At 37.9% G+C, this 15,440-nt stretch overlaps 1 protein-coding gene and 1 non-coding gene across 4 annotated transcripts; both read right to left on the reverse strand.

Moving 5' to 3' along the window:
* Positions 1 to 507: 507 nt before the first annotated feature.
* ANP32E (acidic nuclear phosphoprotein 32 family member E) lies at positions 508 to 15,033 on the reverse strand. 3 transcript variants are annotated; one of them, XM_043457269.1, is made up of 7 exons: positions 14,662 to 15,033; positions 11,582 to 11,731; positions 10,976 to 11,098; positions 9,823 to 9,988; positions 8,374 to 8,552; positions 3,709 to 3,766; positions 508 to 3,045 (listed from the first exon to the last, which is right to left on the reverse strand). In XM_043457269.1, exons 1-7 carry the CDS (start codon positions 14,713 to 14,715, stop codon positions 2,975 to 2,977), a joined length of 801 nt encoding a protein of 266 aa, XP_043313204.1. In that variant the 5' UTR covers positions 14,716 to 15,033; the 3' UTR covers positions 508 to 2,974. The 3 variants fall into 3 exon arrangements, with proteins under 3 accessions (XP_043313204.1, XP_043313212.1, XP_043313218.1); XM_043457277.1 differs by lacking the exons at positions 508 to 3,045; positions 3,709 to 3,766 and adding an exon at positions 7,599 to 7,631; XM_043457283.1 differs by lacking the exons at positions 508 to 3,045; positions 3,709 to 3,766; positions 9,823 to 9,988 and having other exon boundaries at positions 8,391 to 8,552.
* Positions 12,017 to 12,089, reverse strand: TRNAR-CCU. Its single transcript has one exon. It is a non-coding gene; the product is annotated as a tRNA-Arg (tRNA).
* Positions 15,034 to 15,440: the final 407 nt, after the last annotated feature.

Here is a 15,440-nt window from a genome sequence, read left to right on the forward strand (position 1 = left end):
ATACATGAAAACATTACTTTATACTTGTGCCTTGACTTTATCAGATTCCAGAGTTGCCTACAAATGAAACTTTTAAAAAACCACTTATCACAGGAAATCCAAAATGAGAGCAGAAAAAGTTTTGTTTCAGGTTGGATTTACTCAAGATAAACATGCAAGAATTATTTATATTTGTATTTATATTATCTAAGGACTCCGAAGATAAACATACAGTATTAATGGAGACTTTAGATTCATTTTAGAAAACTATTTGCTGTACAAGAGGTTTATAATCACTTTGGGTAACTATAAACAATAGTTGCTTCAACTGTAGATATTAAGTTATTACTTCAAATCAAAATACAAAATACTGGCTCAGTTTGCAACCCTTTGGGAAAAGTTAATGAGTTAAACTATTACACTGTATTACCTCATATCACATTCGTGTTTGCATGTTAACTTTCAAGCTGATTCTGGTGATGTTGAACAGTGGTGATGTTAAAAAAAATGAATACCATACAGTGAAACTAATCAGTAACAACTCTTCAATTTATTTGAAGCAATTCATTTTCAAAAACTTTAAATTACAGCAGTCACAGAAAAAAACAGGGGTCAGAAACAATAAAATAATAATCAGTACTGCCTTTTTATGTTTTTAACACTGTCATGGCTTTATTCAAAACACAGTTGCACAAAAGTATTAACTTCAAAGTTTTCAAGGAGGGTCTTGAGGAATTTAACACACTATATACATACTGCCATACAAAGAGCATTAAAATAGGACCAAAAACTTCTACAAAATATAAAACCCACCCTTACTTATTTGCATGAAAATATCACCCACAAAGCTAAATAACTCTTAAAAAGTTATTTGGAGGCTCTAAGTGTTGTTTTCAAACCAAAGAACTCTTAATTTTGATCATTTCGATTGCACAATAAGATGATTGATAAGAAAGGCAATATATAGATTTAACTTTTAAAGTATCTTATAATCTGGCATATTATGCAATAAGAATTCTTAGGGACTAAAACAGGGTATTACAATTGTTAAAAAGGAGTAAAATGTTAGCCTTTTGGAGATTCAAACCCCCCAACTAAACTTATCTCAACAGTTTTATTTCAGTTATGCAGCTTTTTTAGTTTATCCAGAAATAACTTTGCAATTTACTTTAAAACCCTGTCATACATTTTAAACTAAGAAAGAAGTAATACTATTCTCAGTAATTTAAATGTGTCCCAGTATGAAAATGTAACCAACTAATTTGCTGATACGTTTTAAAAACTTACACATATTCAAAACAAAGGGAAAATTTTTTTATCTAGCCAAAATTAAGAAAACAATTGCCTTGAACATGGAGCCTCCACAACAAAAAACAAAGATGTACTTGCCTATTCATAATATTATATTTAGTAGTTGTATAAGACACACACACTCGGTTATCCCAAATGTTTCTATTTTAATAGACATCTACCTGAAAACAAATCTTAATATTGATTTAGTTTCAAATATTTTCCCAGCTGTCCAGTGTATTCCAATTAAATGTTATAACTGGTAATAATGCTTTAAAACTATACAAAGAATAAAGGTTCTACTCAGAAAAATTAGAACTACTTTGCAGTGTGTGCGTTCTTAAGTCACTTCAGTCATGTCTGACTCTTTGCAGTCCTGTGGACTATAGCCACCCAGGCCCCTCTGTCCCTGCGATTCTCCAGGCAAGAACACTGGAGTGGGTTGCCAGGCCCTCTTCCAGGGGATCTTCCCAACTCAGGGATCAAACCTGCATCTCTTATGTTTCCTGTACTGGCGCCTTACCACTAGCGCCACCTGGGAAGCCCATGCTTTGCAGCATGGTATCTAAATCATTTGGAAAGCTAATCTGATTTGAATGTCTCATTATCACCAGGCAATTGTTCTGACTTTTGAGGAACACAGTGCTGCTTCCAAGAGTCTCCTCCGTTCTTTTCTTTCTCCATCTTCCTAATACAGTCTGTACATCTTGTCAAGAAAGATTTACAGTAAGCAGAGTCTGTTGCATAAAACTGTGTTGATAATAATATTTGTATTTCAGAAAACACTCAGTTTCTTTCACTTAGCTTGTTTAAGACTGAGACAGGTCTGACAAGGTGGTTGAGGTATAAAACAGAGTCATCCTGGGTGTCCCTGTTTCCCAACTGTTTTTTGAGAAGAGGGAAGGGAGTGAAACAAGAAAGGGAGGTGATCATAAGAGAATCACTGAGAGGAAAACAAGAGTGCACACTTAAAATAACAACTGTTGGCAGGTCATGATCATCAACTGGAACAAGAAAGGGCTCACCTACATGTCTCTCAACTCAGTAAAAGCAATTTTTCCTTGAAAACAAAAATCTTCTTAGTCACCTAGCTTAAAAGGTTTTAGAAGGCTCCACAAATGCCATGAACTTATTGTTGAATAGAACCTTTACTATTCTGCTCCTACTTTCCAAGCTACTCATGTGACAAAAAAGCACTCAATTACCCTCAGCCAAAAAAAAGGCATTGCCTTCAAACTAAAGATCTCTGGGTTGCCTCTAAAAAAATAACCAACTTATCATTCAAGAGACTATTTTCATTCCATATTTCAGCCAACTGTGATTTCAGTGAATTTATAAATAACTTTAAAACCCTATGAATGAAATGCACCATACTATGCCTGTGTAAAAGCGATCATATTTTAATTATGCTAAAAATGACTAATACAATGAGCTTTAATTAGAAAAATTAAGATTCTAAATAAATGGCTAGGGAATTTCACAATGGGGGGGGTCAATGAAAATTTTTCTCTACATACAATATGATCATTAACAGACTAGTTATCTTATTTGGAATGATAAGGCAAAAATAGTAAAACCACACTTTTCCTATAAAAAGTTACACATTATATTCTGTAGGGATAGCTATCATACAAGAAGAAACAAAGAAGATGTGATCACTCTATTGCACACCCAGGAACATTAGGGAATCTGGTCTTAGAATGATCTAGTCATCTTCTTCCTCTCCATCATCTTCAGCATCTCGTTTCCTCTTTTCCCCTCGAAGACCTTCTTCTTCTGAAAAAATAAAAGGAAAACTGTTCAAAATACTTAATTTTAACAAATGAATATTTGTTAGGCTAAAAAATTTTGAATCTATCTTAGTTAAAGTTAATGCCACAAGAAAATTATAGGTTAGGTTTCCCCTCTGCATTACTTTTAAGTTCAGTATTGAAACAACCATAATAGACTTAGAAATCCATAAATACTGACAGCTTGCTATGCACCCTTGTGGCCAAATCATGAAGTACAGATCAAGAAACATTAGTGGAACTATTACTAAATTTTTAAATTTCTTGAAAGACATAGGTAAAGAGAAGCAGAGGGCAAATCCAAAATAGGCATTATCTGGAGTTCAACTGCTCTTCTCTCATAAATAAGGTTTCACCCTCTCCAAAATGAAAGGCTATAAAAAAAATAATAAATTGAGCTTATGGTCCCATTATCTCTTCATTCCTCTTTTGAAACAAATGTTATAAGCTGTTGTTTTTCTTTTCTTTTAAATGGAATTAATGAATGTCCTGAGAAAATTCCTCTTTAAAAAGGTTCTATACCTTTCAAGGAATTGTGTGATATGTTACCAATATCAAAGAGATCAGTGATAATTTGAATTATAGACACATTCTTTAAAACCCATGAATAAAGGCTTTTTAGGATTTTTAAATGGCTAATGTAACTCACCCTCTTCTTCTTCTTCTTCTTCCCCTTCTTCAACATAGTCATCATCATCTTCTTCATCCTTGAGATTCAAATATTCAGTTTGAATATGACACAAATAAACTTATTTACGAAACAGAAATAGACTCATAGACACAGAAAACAAACTTATGGTTACCAAAGGGGATGAAGGAGGGATAAACTGGGAGTTTGGGATTAGGAGATATAAACCACTATATACATAAAATAGATAAACAACAAGGTCCTACTGTACAGCACAGGGATCTAATATCCTGCAATAAACCAAAATGGAAAAGATTATGAAAAAGTGTGTGTGTGTATATATATATATATATATATATATATATATATATAACTGAATCACTTTGTTATATACCAGAAACTAACACAATACTGTAAATCAACTATACTTCAATTAAAAGAAAAAATTCAGTTTGAGAATAAACAACCCATGACATGGGCTTTTCACTCTTTGATAACAATACATTCCAGCAGGAAAAAAAAAAATATGGTCATCCTGTGTTCTGACAACCTCTGCCTGACTTATAGAGGTCTTTTTAAAAGCCTAACTAAACCTAGTTTCTTCATGAAAATAAGTTATGGTTGAGAACAGCAATGTTCAAAAGAACTTTCTGCAACAACGGAAAAGTTCTGCATCTGTGCTATTCAATGCAGTAACCACTAGCCACACACAGCACCTGAGTATCTGAAATGTGACCAGTGCAAATGAGGAACTGAATTTTATTTTACTTTAACTAAATAAGCAAATGTGCCCAATGGCTAATAGACAGAGTAATTATCGACTATTTCAAAGACATAGCATAGTCTTCTGTTTCATAAACTGAGGAAGGAATCACCTGAATCGTAGCTCCAACAGAGTTATACGTATGGAGTAAATCACTTAATCTCTCTGGACCTCAGTTTTCCAATCAATGAAAGAAGTATTCATCTAGAAAGATCTCTAAGTTCTTTCTACATCTAAAATTCTACACAGCAAAATAGCAAATATCAATAAAAATCACAATAAAATTTGAATTTGATCTACAACTCGTGGGATGAGGTGTTTCGGATAACTAAGATTTAAACACAGCCTTCAAACATCATAACCTGTTTTGTTTTTTTTTTTTTTTAGCAAATTGGGATAAAATCTCTAAAATGCATTGCACACTTCTACCATTTTATGCTAAACCTTTCCCTTGAATTATCATAGTCACCATTTTGATGATGAGCAGTATTCTAATTAGTATATGCCAATTCCCTCAAAGACTATTAATATATGTAAGATGGTTTTCTCCTTTTTAAAGTGACTCTTGGCCTCTACTTTGAATTGTATCTCTTCCTAATGCCTGCTCTTTTATAGTTACTTACTATTTCAATTTTAATCTGCTATGGATTCAGAAACTAGATCAACAAGCTTACCAGAGAACTGAATATAAAAGAGAAAATAAGTTTAGAGTAACAGTTTGAATATTCTCCTACTAAGAAAACGTCTTTTGTTATTTAGACCTTTTATACTTTTACATTTTAAACATTACTGCCTTGTGCTTGGTTGTGTTCCAAATGGTTAAGTTCTAATATATATTTTTAAAAATGCAATCAATCTAGGGACCCTCTCCAACCTCAAAACAGTTTGCACCTCCTTAAAAATAGTTTAAATGGCAAATGTTAAAAACTGCTTGGTAGTTAAGAAAAACTTGGACAACCCACCTTTTTCAAAATAACCACAGCTCCATTTGTGTCTAGAAATATTAATCAGAACCTATTTTTCCCACATTTAGCTTGAAGCCCCTGAGAAACTAAACTGCATGACACATATCAGAAACCGTTCTTAGTCAATTTAAACCTTAAAACACTCCATACCAGGACATCCAAGCTACAAAAAGCATAAGCAATTGATGAGGTAGCAAATAAACTAAGCAACTATAGTAAAAATCAGGAAAAATGTGTGGGCTTACACTTACATAAAAAAGGAAGAGAAGGGGGTAGAAGAGAGGGGAGAGAAGAGGAGGGAAAGGGAGAGGAAAAGGAGAAAGAACATTTTTTTAAACACTTCAAATCTGCAAGGAGTGACAAATGAGGGTATTTAAATATTTATAAATTTTTTAAAAACCAAACCACTTGAAATACTAATCACATATATTCCATGGTAATTAAGAAAAGCTCAACTTTAAAAAGCAAATTATTTCTCTGGACTTTGTTTTATACAAAACATGATTAATCAATTCATGTTTTTATGCCTTTTAAAAAATATATATCATCTTTTTGTGCCTTTAAAAAAATATATATCATCTAGAGACTTCTCTGGTGGTCCTCTGGCTACGACTCAGTGCTTACAAGGCAGGGAGCCTGGAGTTCAGGAAACTAAATCCTGTGTGCTACAGTGAAAACCCAACACAGCTAAATACACACACACACACACACACACACACACACAATCTATTAGATTACCAGATATTTGCTCAGTAAAGATTATGGTCTTTTCCTAATTAGTGGTTTATAAAATGTTTCCTCATTTGTGTTAATACTGCGAATAGTGCAAAAACACCGTAATTCCCAGTTCTCCTAAATCCCCCATCTCCATTTTTAATGAAGTATACTACATGTAAGTCCTTCTTTATACATATTAATTCCTTACATTTGAAGAGCAGCTGAAATAGAAATAACTCAAACAAAAAAGTAGCTAATCAAATATCATTTCTATTTCCTTCTAAATTTTTTTTTAATCTTACTTTCTGAAGGTTCTCTGGCTCTTAGCTTCTAAAAACAAGACTTCATTTTAAAAAACACCCAAATTACCTCATCATGATTGAAAACTTCTGGACTCAGCTACCTGGGTACCACATTGACTTAATGTTGTATATATTATCTTAGAAATGTTTGCTCTATACTTCACCACATCATTTTTAGTTCATATTTCCCAATACTCAACAGAAGGATGAATATAAACACATTCAAAGTTAGAAGAAGGTCATTTTTAAATGACTTAATACCATTTAAAGAAGAATTACTGGCACAGAAAATAAAGTCAACTGCAAGGACTGGTGGTTTAGTGGGTAGGACTCTGTACTTCCACTGTAGTAGGGGCATGGGTTCGATCCCTGGTCAGGGAACTGAGGTCGCACAAATGGAGCAGTGCAGCCAAAGGCAAAAATAAGTCAAATTACAAAATAATAAGTCTATTATTTTACTAACTAAATTAAAACTTATGGGGAAAATATTCAAGTTGTATGCTGATAAGAATTGAATAGGTTGCCTTTCTCCCTGAATACTTAGAAGTTCTATTCTTCATTATTGTGAAGATCCTAACTCACTAAGGCGCCAAACAAATTTAAGTGCCATTTTTTTTCTATACTAGTTTCATATTTAAAATGGTATCAGAGAAAAATCATCATTAATCAGTGATACTATTTAAGTAATGTAAAAGTCATTAGGAAAACAAATAAAAATACAATTTCTAGTCTAAATAAGAGGTTATTTTTAATAATAAACATTAAATTATGAATGATGAAAACAAAACTCAGTAATTTTACATTAAGAGAAAACTAGTAAGTTATCTAAACTCCCAGGGACTACAGATCATTTGTTCTAGTCAACTGACATTTCCTGTGAACCTACTATGTCCCAATCAATGTATTAGATGCTGAGACACAAAGATGAATAGCCCTTCCCTAAAGGACCTATCTAGTAGAAAGTAGCCAAATAAGTTTTTAAAAAATGTCTATAGGTTCAAAGTTAAAAGAGGAAGGAGTGACTGTCCCTTTAAAATTATAGAAAGCTTCAATAATGAGGCAACTCCAGAGTTGAGTGTTAAAAGAATCATGAGGCACAATTTGAGTAATGGTTACACAAGTATGTACATATATAATATTTCATGGAGTTGTACATAAAATCGGTCCACTTTACATGCTTTAGTATGTTGATGTTACCTGAGAAAAAAGAAAAGTTCATTAGAAGGCATGGCTAGCAAGTCATTTCAGATAAAGTAAACAATGTGTATACAGACAGAAAGGCAATAACAGCTTTGTGTGATGATTTAATTCGGTACTAAGGGAGATGAAGCTAGAGAAGGAAGCAGAGGCTAGATAATGGAGGGCCTTGTATATCGTGGTGGTAACAGGGAAACATTAAAGGGTTTCAAGCAGGCTAGTGATACAATCACATTTGCATGCGGACCACACAGGCAAGCACTGTGGAGGATACACCTAAGTAGTAACACTGTTCTCAGAGAGACCATTTAGAAAACTACTAGAAAAGCATAAGCAAAAAATAATTAGGGGAAAGGAAAGTTTCCATGAGTGCCTACAACGTGCCAGCAACTAGATACTTTACACATATTAGTTTGTTAAATCCTTAACGACTCTATGAAGTTGGTATAAATCTCAGTTACATAAACGCAGAAACTGGGGCTCAGAAACACTTGTAAAATGTTTCCACTATACCATGCTACTGAAGGAAAGATGGATTTGAAAGATATCTGGGAGGCAAAATCATAGGGTTTATGATTATCTGGATATAGTATAAACTGGGGGGCAGTGGGGAAAAAAAGCAGGTGGACACACACAGAGTTGTGAAAAACAACTCTCAAATTTCTACACAACTTACTTTTTATATTACTTAACCCTATGCCGAAAGAGTTAATTTTCACTGCACATAAGAAGGTCTACTCACCTGAATTTCTTCTTTCATCAAGTATGAGAGGCCCACCTCCTCTTCTCCCTCTCCCAGTTCTGAGCCTGCTTCATCTTCATCCTCCTCCTCATCCTCCTCTTCTTCCTCCTCCTCTTCCTCATATCCTTCAGGTGGACCAGCTTCATCTTCCTCTTCCTCTTCATCATCTTCATCTCCATCTTTTAGAATATTTTAAAAGATGAGCAAACATCTGGACAAATATTTTTGCTCTGGCCCCTCAAATTCTTAAGCCAACGGGTAGAAAGTATCTCAGGGTGATTTTAAGATTTCTTTTATAACATCCCTATTTACTATTTGAGAAATACAGTATCTAAATATTAAAATTTTCCCAATGTATAGATTCTCATCAAAACATTACATGTACTGAAGTTGATTTTACTTCACAGTCTTCAAAACCTGTCAATCATTCCATCATTTTGTAACACTGTTTATCCCTCTAATTTCTTCTTACAAGTGAATAACTTTTCAACCAATAGCAACAGTGTCCCAGCACTAACAACAGCTGTTCTGTCATCTGATCTATTAGTCACCCATTTATCTGAAAATGTTCAACTCCTAGAACATTTCCATCACCCCCTACAAAAGAAAACCTATATCCATTAATAGTCACTCACTATTCTCCTCTCCCAGATCCCTAACAATCATTACTCTACTTTCTGTCTCTATGAATTTGCCTACGAATTTGAGGCAAATGCCACACATATTGTATGACATTTCATATAAACAGTGTCATACAATATGTGGCTTTCTGAATATGGCTTCTTTCACTTAGCAGAATGTTTTCAAGGTTCACACACATAGTAGCATGCATCAGTACTTCAATCATTTTTATGGTTGATTAAGATTCCATTGTATGGATACATCACATTTTGTTTATCTGTTCACCAACTGATATATACTTGAGTTGTCTCTACTTTGTGACTTTTATGGATAATTATGTGATGAATGGTTTTTGGTTTGTTTTTAATACTTTTTTCCTTTTTTAGTTCTACCAGTTTATTGCTACCAACCCATCTCCCTCCACCCTCATGCACACATGCTCAGTCATGTAACCCCATGGACTGCAGCCCGCCAGGCTCCTCTGTCCATGGACTTTTCCAGGCAAGAATACTGGAGTGGGTTGCCAATTCCTTCTCCATGTTTTTAATACTATTTCAAAAGTTACCAAAAAAAAAAAGTTACCATTTTACTGGGCAGTGGTGAAGTTTACATAAATATAAAATTTCATGGAGCTTAATACTATAATAACCATTAAATTCCCCAAAGCAATCAGAAATCTGAACAAATATAGGACTAGGGCTGTGGGTTTTAAGGTTTTCTTGTCTTACATCTTTTATCCCCCACACTTAAATACCCAAGTCCAGTCTAATTTACTAGCTAGGGTACAGGCTATAATTGTGACACATTTATAGTATTAAGAATGATTACCCTCATCATCCTCCTCTTCTGAGTCTGGTGCTTCATTATCCTCCTGGTCAAATCCATCTAAGTATGTGATTTGCTGCAGCAGTTCAAAAATACTTTCTCTGTAATCTTCCAGGTTTGTGATCTCACAGTTAAACAAGTCAAGACTCTTCAAATTTTTAAGATTTTGCTAGAAAGGTAAAAAGTAAAAAATTACATTCACGATTTAAAATGTTATTTCTTTTTAATGCATGAACCAGAAAATGTATAGAACTTGAAGTCAAAAGAATTTCAGATGTTTAGAATTTTATAATGAAGGGTTATTATATCGAGCACAGCTAATTCTCCTAATAGTCCCTGGCATATAAACACCACAAGAGCAGGAACTCTGTTTTGTTCACTGCTATCTCTAGCACCCTGGCTTAGTGCTTTACCTGTAGTGTGCACTCAATATACTTTGTTGACTGAATCTGTGCATAGAGGCAACAACAATAACATGGGAGGGTGGGATGTTGCGAAAGAACAGCATGTATATTATCCATGGTGAAACAGATCACCAGCCCAGGTGGGATGCATGAGACAAGTGCTCGAGCCTGGTGCACTGGGAAGACCCAGAGGAATCGGGTGGAAGGGAGGTGGGAGGGGGGATCGGGATGGGGAATACGTGTAAATCTATTGCTGATTCATGTCAATGTATGACAAAACCCACTGAAAAAAGAAAAAAAAAAAACAATAACATGGTTAGTTTAAATCCACAATCAAGTTTATTTTCAACAATTTCAACCTCCCCCCAAGCTTTTTTTTTTTTTTTTGGTAAATTTTCAGAGTTTCACTTCATCTCCTTTCCTTCCCTCATACCAGGAAACTGAGGAGCAAATAATGAAATAACTCAAAAAATAATCAAGAAAGAAGGAACAGAATTTAAGAAAATACTGGAAATTTTACAACCAGATATTCAACTCCAGAAGTTGATGATAAAATAAATTTCCTACCGATTTAAACATTTATCTGAATGTTTTACTCCAAAGGAAAATAAAGCAGTATCATCTATATCACAACATATAAGAAAGTCAAAAGTTTTAAAAGAGTGAATTACAAGTCAATAGGACAAAACTCAAGCAAATCTCAGAAAATTCAACCAGAAAGAGCAAGTCCAGAGACAAACCTGTCCACTTACCAGAGCTTCTACTGTACTGAGATCTTTGATTTTGTTTCCACTCAAATTGAGGTAGGTAAGATTTGGGCATTTCTCTGCCAGGACTTCCAAGCCTCCAGAAATTATATTATCACTAAGTTCCAACTATATATTCAACATGAGAAGAAAACAAAGAATGGCAAAGGCTTAGGACACATTAAAGATTTCTAAAATATATCAATTTAAAGAAGAAAACAATTGTCATTCTCTTTGGCTTCAAGAAAGACTTTCACAAGTCTTTAATTTCCAAATTCCCATCTATGACCGCCAAATAAAATATCAGAATCTCTAAAGACTTCTAACCAGGTTTGGTTCCAGTTGTATAATAGCTGGATTTTACACTTCAGAGAAAAACATTTGGTAGGTGTTAAATTCATGTCATAAAGTGATTTCATTGTTAAATTTAAATTTCCACAACCAAAGCAATATTAGAGTGGATTTCAAAATGCTACATAACCCATTTTCTTACCTCTAGAAACTTAGAGGCTTCTAATTAAAAGGCAGAATCATCATTTCATGTGGGAAAAAATGTGCATAATAGCCCTTGGCATCAAAATCATGATACTCTCATGCCTCATGCCAACTTACCTTCCGAAGTTTATTTAAGCTGGGCAGCCGGGCCAGTGAACTTAGTTCCACATTAGCCATACTCAGAAACTCTAGTTTTTTAAAAGTATCATTCAGGCCCTCAATTTCCCCATTGACACAGAGGCAATTATCAAGGACCAATTCTGTTACCTAGAAGAGAGAATATGAATGATTCTTTAGTTTGTTTAGCAAAAAGACCTGGGTCCTGACACTCTGGAAACATGAACATTAAAACCACCAATCCTCTTATATAGATCCTTTTCATTCTCCCCCAAAATTGAAATACAAAGTCTGATATCATAAGTTAATTTTTTAAAATTTAAACTTGGACTAAGACAGTCAATGCCTGCTTCAAATCACTAATAAAAATTTTTTTTTAATATGTATTTATTTATTTAGCTGTACTGGGTCTTAGTTGCAGCATGTGGGATCTAATTCCCTGACCAGGGATTGAACCTGGGTCTCCTGCATTAGGAATACAGAGTCTTACCCACTGGACCACCAGGGATGTCCCACTAATTAAATTTAACTGCATAAGAAATAAACCTTTGAAAAGGTCCCACATGAAACATATTTCTGACACTTGTGAAAAGGACCCTCAACATCAGAGCATATATTTATGCAGTAAGGGAACACCCAGGTTACTGAGAAAGGATTTAAATGAGCCCTAAAATAGGGAGAAGAAAGGCAATTGTTTTCTTCACTCTTTCACTTTAAAACTCCTTTAACTTTGGTTGATGTCACCATAACTCAAAAATACCTTGTTACCTTTCATGAAGAAACATTAGAAAGCTCCTTCTCAGACAGCCCAGCTTTCAGATGTTCTTTGTTCTAATATCAGTATCACCCAGAACAACACATCCTTGACCAAATGTTATTTTTCCCTGCCACCCTGGTAGAATTTCTGTGACTTCTCCCCAGTCGTGGAAAGGCATATGCTGGATCCTCTATCCAGTCAGAGCTGGAGCAGAAAACTTTCTGGTGTGGGCCTAAATGGACTTAAACTTAGAAGGGAGGCAGGAAATCTTGGCCCTCCACTCTCAATGCAAAAATATGCTTGGGGTATTTTGAGATATAAATGTTAGCAACTAGGAATGCCACCTTCTCTATTTGAACATGACATGGTATTTCAGGAAGCAAAGGAAGGCATCATAATCTGTTTAGAGCAGAAGTCAAGGCCTAGAAGGTTAGCACGGCTGCCTGGGGTCAGTCACAGTGTGTGGCCGAGTTGTGCCTGCGCGCAGTCTCGGGACTCGCTGAGTGGAGGAGAGGGCCACTAGATTTGGTGTCAGAAAACCAGTTTTTCCACTTGAGTAAGTAACTTCACTGCCCTGAGACTCCGTTTGCTAATTTGGATTCTAAAACTATACCATCCACCTTACAAGTTGGTCGGAAGTAGTAAAGTAAATAACAAACACGAAGAGTGCTTTGTAAACTGTAAAGGGCTATTCAAATATAAGAGACCGTTATTACACCACAGGGCTGCAAAAACGTGACATCCGGGACTCCCCAAAACTGGCGAGAAAATTACTAGGGATAGGACAGGTACAAAAATGGGGGAGGAGGGGAAACCCACTTTTCCAACCAAGACAAAAAAGCGCATTCGAAATGTGTGCTTCTGCGAGACAGCTTTTTGACTTTGATTTTGTTTTTTCCTTAAGTCCTTAAAGAGTAGGCCCTAGGAAACTTGAAGTTGTCTGTGGGATGATAGTAGTGACTTTTTCCTCCTCCCTGCCCCCCACCAATTTCATGGAAAGATATTTTCTAAAAAGTACGTAAAGATCTCGGATTCCCACTCCTCACGCCGCTGCAAGCTTACCGAAAGGACCCTACGCTGGTACGCACAAGCACCACCTCTTCCCCTCCCGAAAAAATATACCCCCTATATTGCAACTCTACGTTTATTTCGAAGGCTGCAATTAGCAAGACTCTAGACGTTTTCCACTGCGACCAGAAACGCGAGGTTCCTCGCTGGCCATGGGCCCCGCTTTCGCGACCTGCCGCTCCGACCGACGGGAAACCCCACAAGGGGCGGGGACTCCCCAACGAAAAGAGGGGTCGCCTCCGAGCCCGCGTTGCCCACGGCGCCTCCGCCCCGGGCGGGGAGGACTGAGTGAAGTCGAGAAGGCTCCCTCCAAAAAGGAGGCGGAAACGCCTTCCGCCCGACCCCCGAAAAGTTGACCGCGACCCGCCTCACGTGGCCCCTCCCAAGCCTGTCTCTTTAACTAAGGCGACAGCAGAGAGCGCATCATTTAGTTTCGCCGAACCTATCTTTAAGACGCGAAACTTCTACGACCCATTTGTTTAGTTTTGTGAAACCGTCTCCCGGGATCAAAACTGGAGTTGCAGCCTCCACGACACGACACGCCGAGCCGAATTTTGTTACACCGCGGGAGGACGAAGGGGATAAAGTCTCGTGTCCCCTCCCCACCTCCGGTCACTACGACGAGTCCCAAAACTTCCTCGCGGCCAGAGAACCAGCCGCTGACCCAGATTCCGCCTGGCGGCGGTCGGCGCGCGCCGCTTCCCGGGGGAGTGGGCGCCGCCGGCAGCCCGCGGTCCTTCCGACTACGCAAGCGACCCCAGGCAGCGCCCGGCGCGATGTCGTCGAACGTCCAGGGGCCTCGAGGCCGGGGACGCCCCCTGGCCCAAAAAAAGAGTTGGCAGCTCTGCAGAAAAGTTGGACTAACTTCTCAGGCGACGATGGCTGCGGCAGAGGCGAATGGGACTGGGGGGTCGCGCCCACGCCGCCGGCCCTGAGGAGCAGGACCGTGGGCAGCGAAGCCGGTGAACCACCCCCAACACCCCGCTTCCCGCCCCCACGAGGCCACGACGCCTGACTCGAGGGGAGAAGGGGCTAAGCCCCCAAGCACACACAAAAACGCCCCCTAGAAACTTAAACCCTTCGCCATTTTAAGATTTTAATGATTTAAAAGTTAAAATGGAATATTTCCCTCCAGCCCTAACCCCAGATGGGGGTTAATTCATTACCCCTCCCCACACGCCCACCAGGACCCCCAGAAACCCGATCCTCCGAATACAGGGCTGGTAAGGAAGGGGAGGGGGCTGAGTCATCTCACCTCCTCCGGGGCTCTGTCCCTTAACTCCAGGTTAATCCTCTTCTTCATCTCCATGTCCTCCTCCTGCTCTTCTGCTACCACTCTCCTCCCTTACCTTTTCCTGCCTTTCCCACTACCCCCAACCCTAAATTTTTAAAAGATTTGGAAATGAATGAAAAGAAAGGCAAATATAAACGCCCACCACCACCAGATAGGTATGGGAAAGAAAGAAGAGAATCGCAAATGGAGTCCAAGGAGTTGGGACTCTAACTCGGCTGCCCCCACCTCCTTGTCCACACACTCGCGCGCGCACTCACACGCACACACATACACACACCCTCAGTTCCTTCCCCTTCAATGGCTGCTCGGAGACTGAGCCTCCATGACACCGCACCGCCAACCCCCTGGCCTACACTCCACCCACCTCCAGAATGTATTGGTGGATTCTTCAGCATCTCACTCCTCCATTGGGTTACATCAACGTCTATCAGTCTTTAGGGCGGACCTGAACCAGAAACAGTGTGTTTACTGGCTGCGATCAAGCGCGCAGTTAACTCCGATAGGTCCAGGACGGTGTTCGTCCCGGAGAAATGATTTTGAATCCCAGTAGCCCCCCTCCTTTTCTTTGTGTGATTGGCGCGCTTTCCCTAGGCGATCGGACGGTTCTGAAGCTTGTTGGATTTCTTTTTGTTTTTGTCTTATCTGTTTTTCATGTTAAAGGAAGGAAGAAAACATCCTTCTTACGTGCGGAAGTTGTGAGACAGATAACTGAGCACCCTGCACCCACCCGCTCCTGGCGG

Source organism: Cervus canadensis, chromosome 2 (genome assembly GCF_019320065.1).
Source record: "Cervus canadensis isolate Bull #8, Minnesota chromosome 2, ASM1932006v1, whole genome shotgun sequence".
Lineage (NCBI taxonomy): Eukaryota > Metazoa > Chordata > Mammalia > Artiodactyla > Cervidae > Cervus > Cervus canadensis.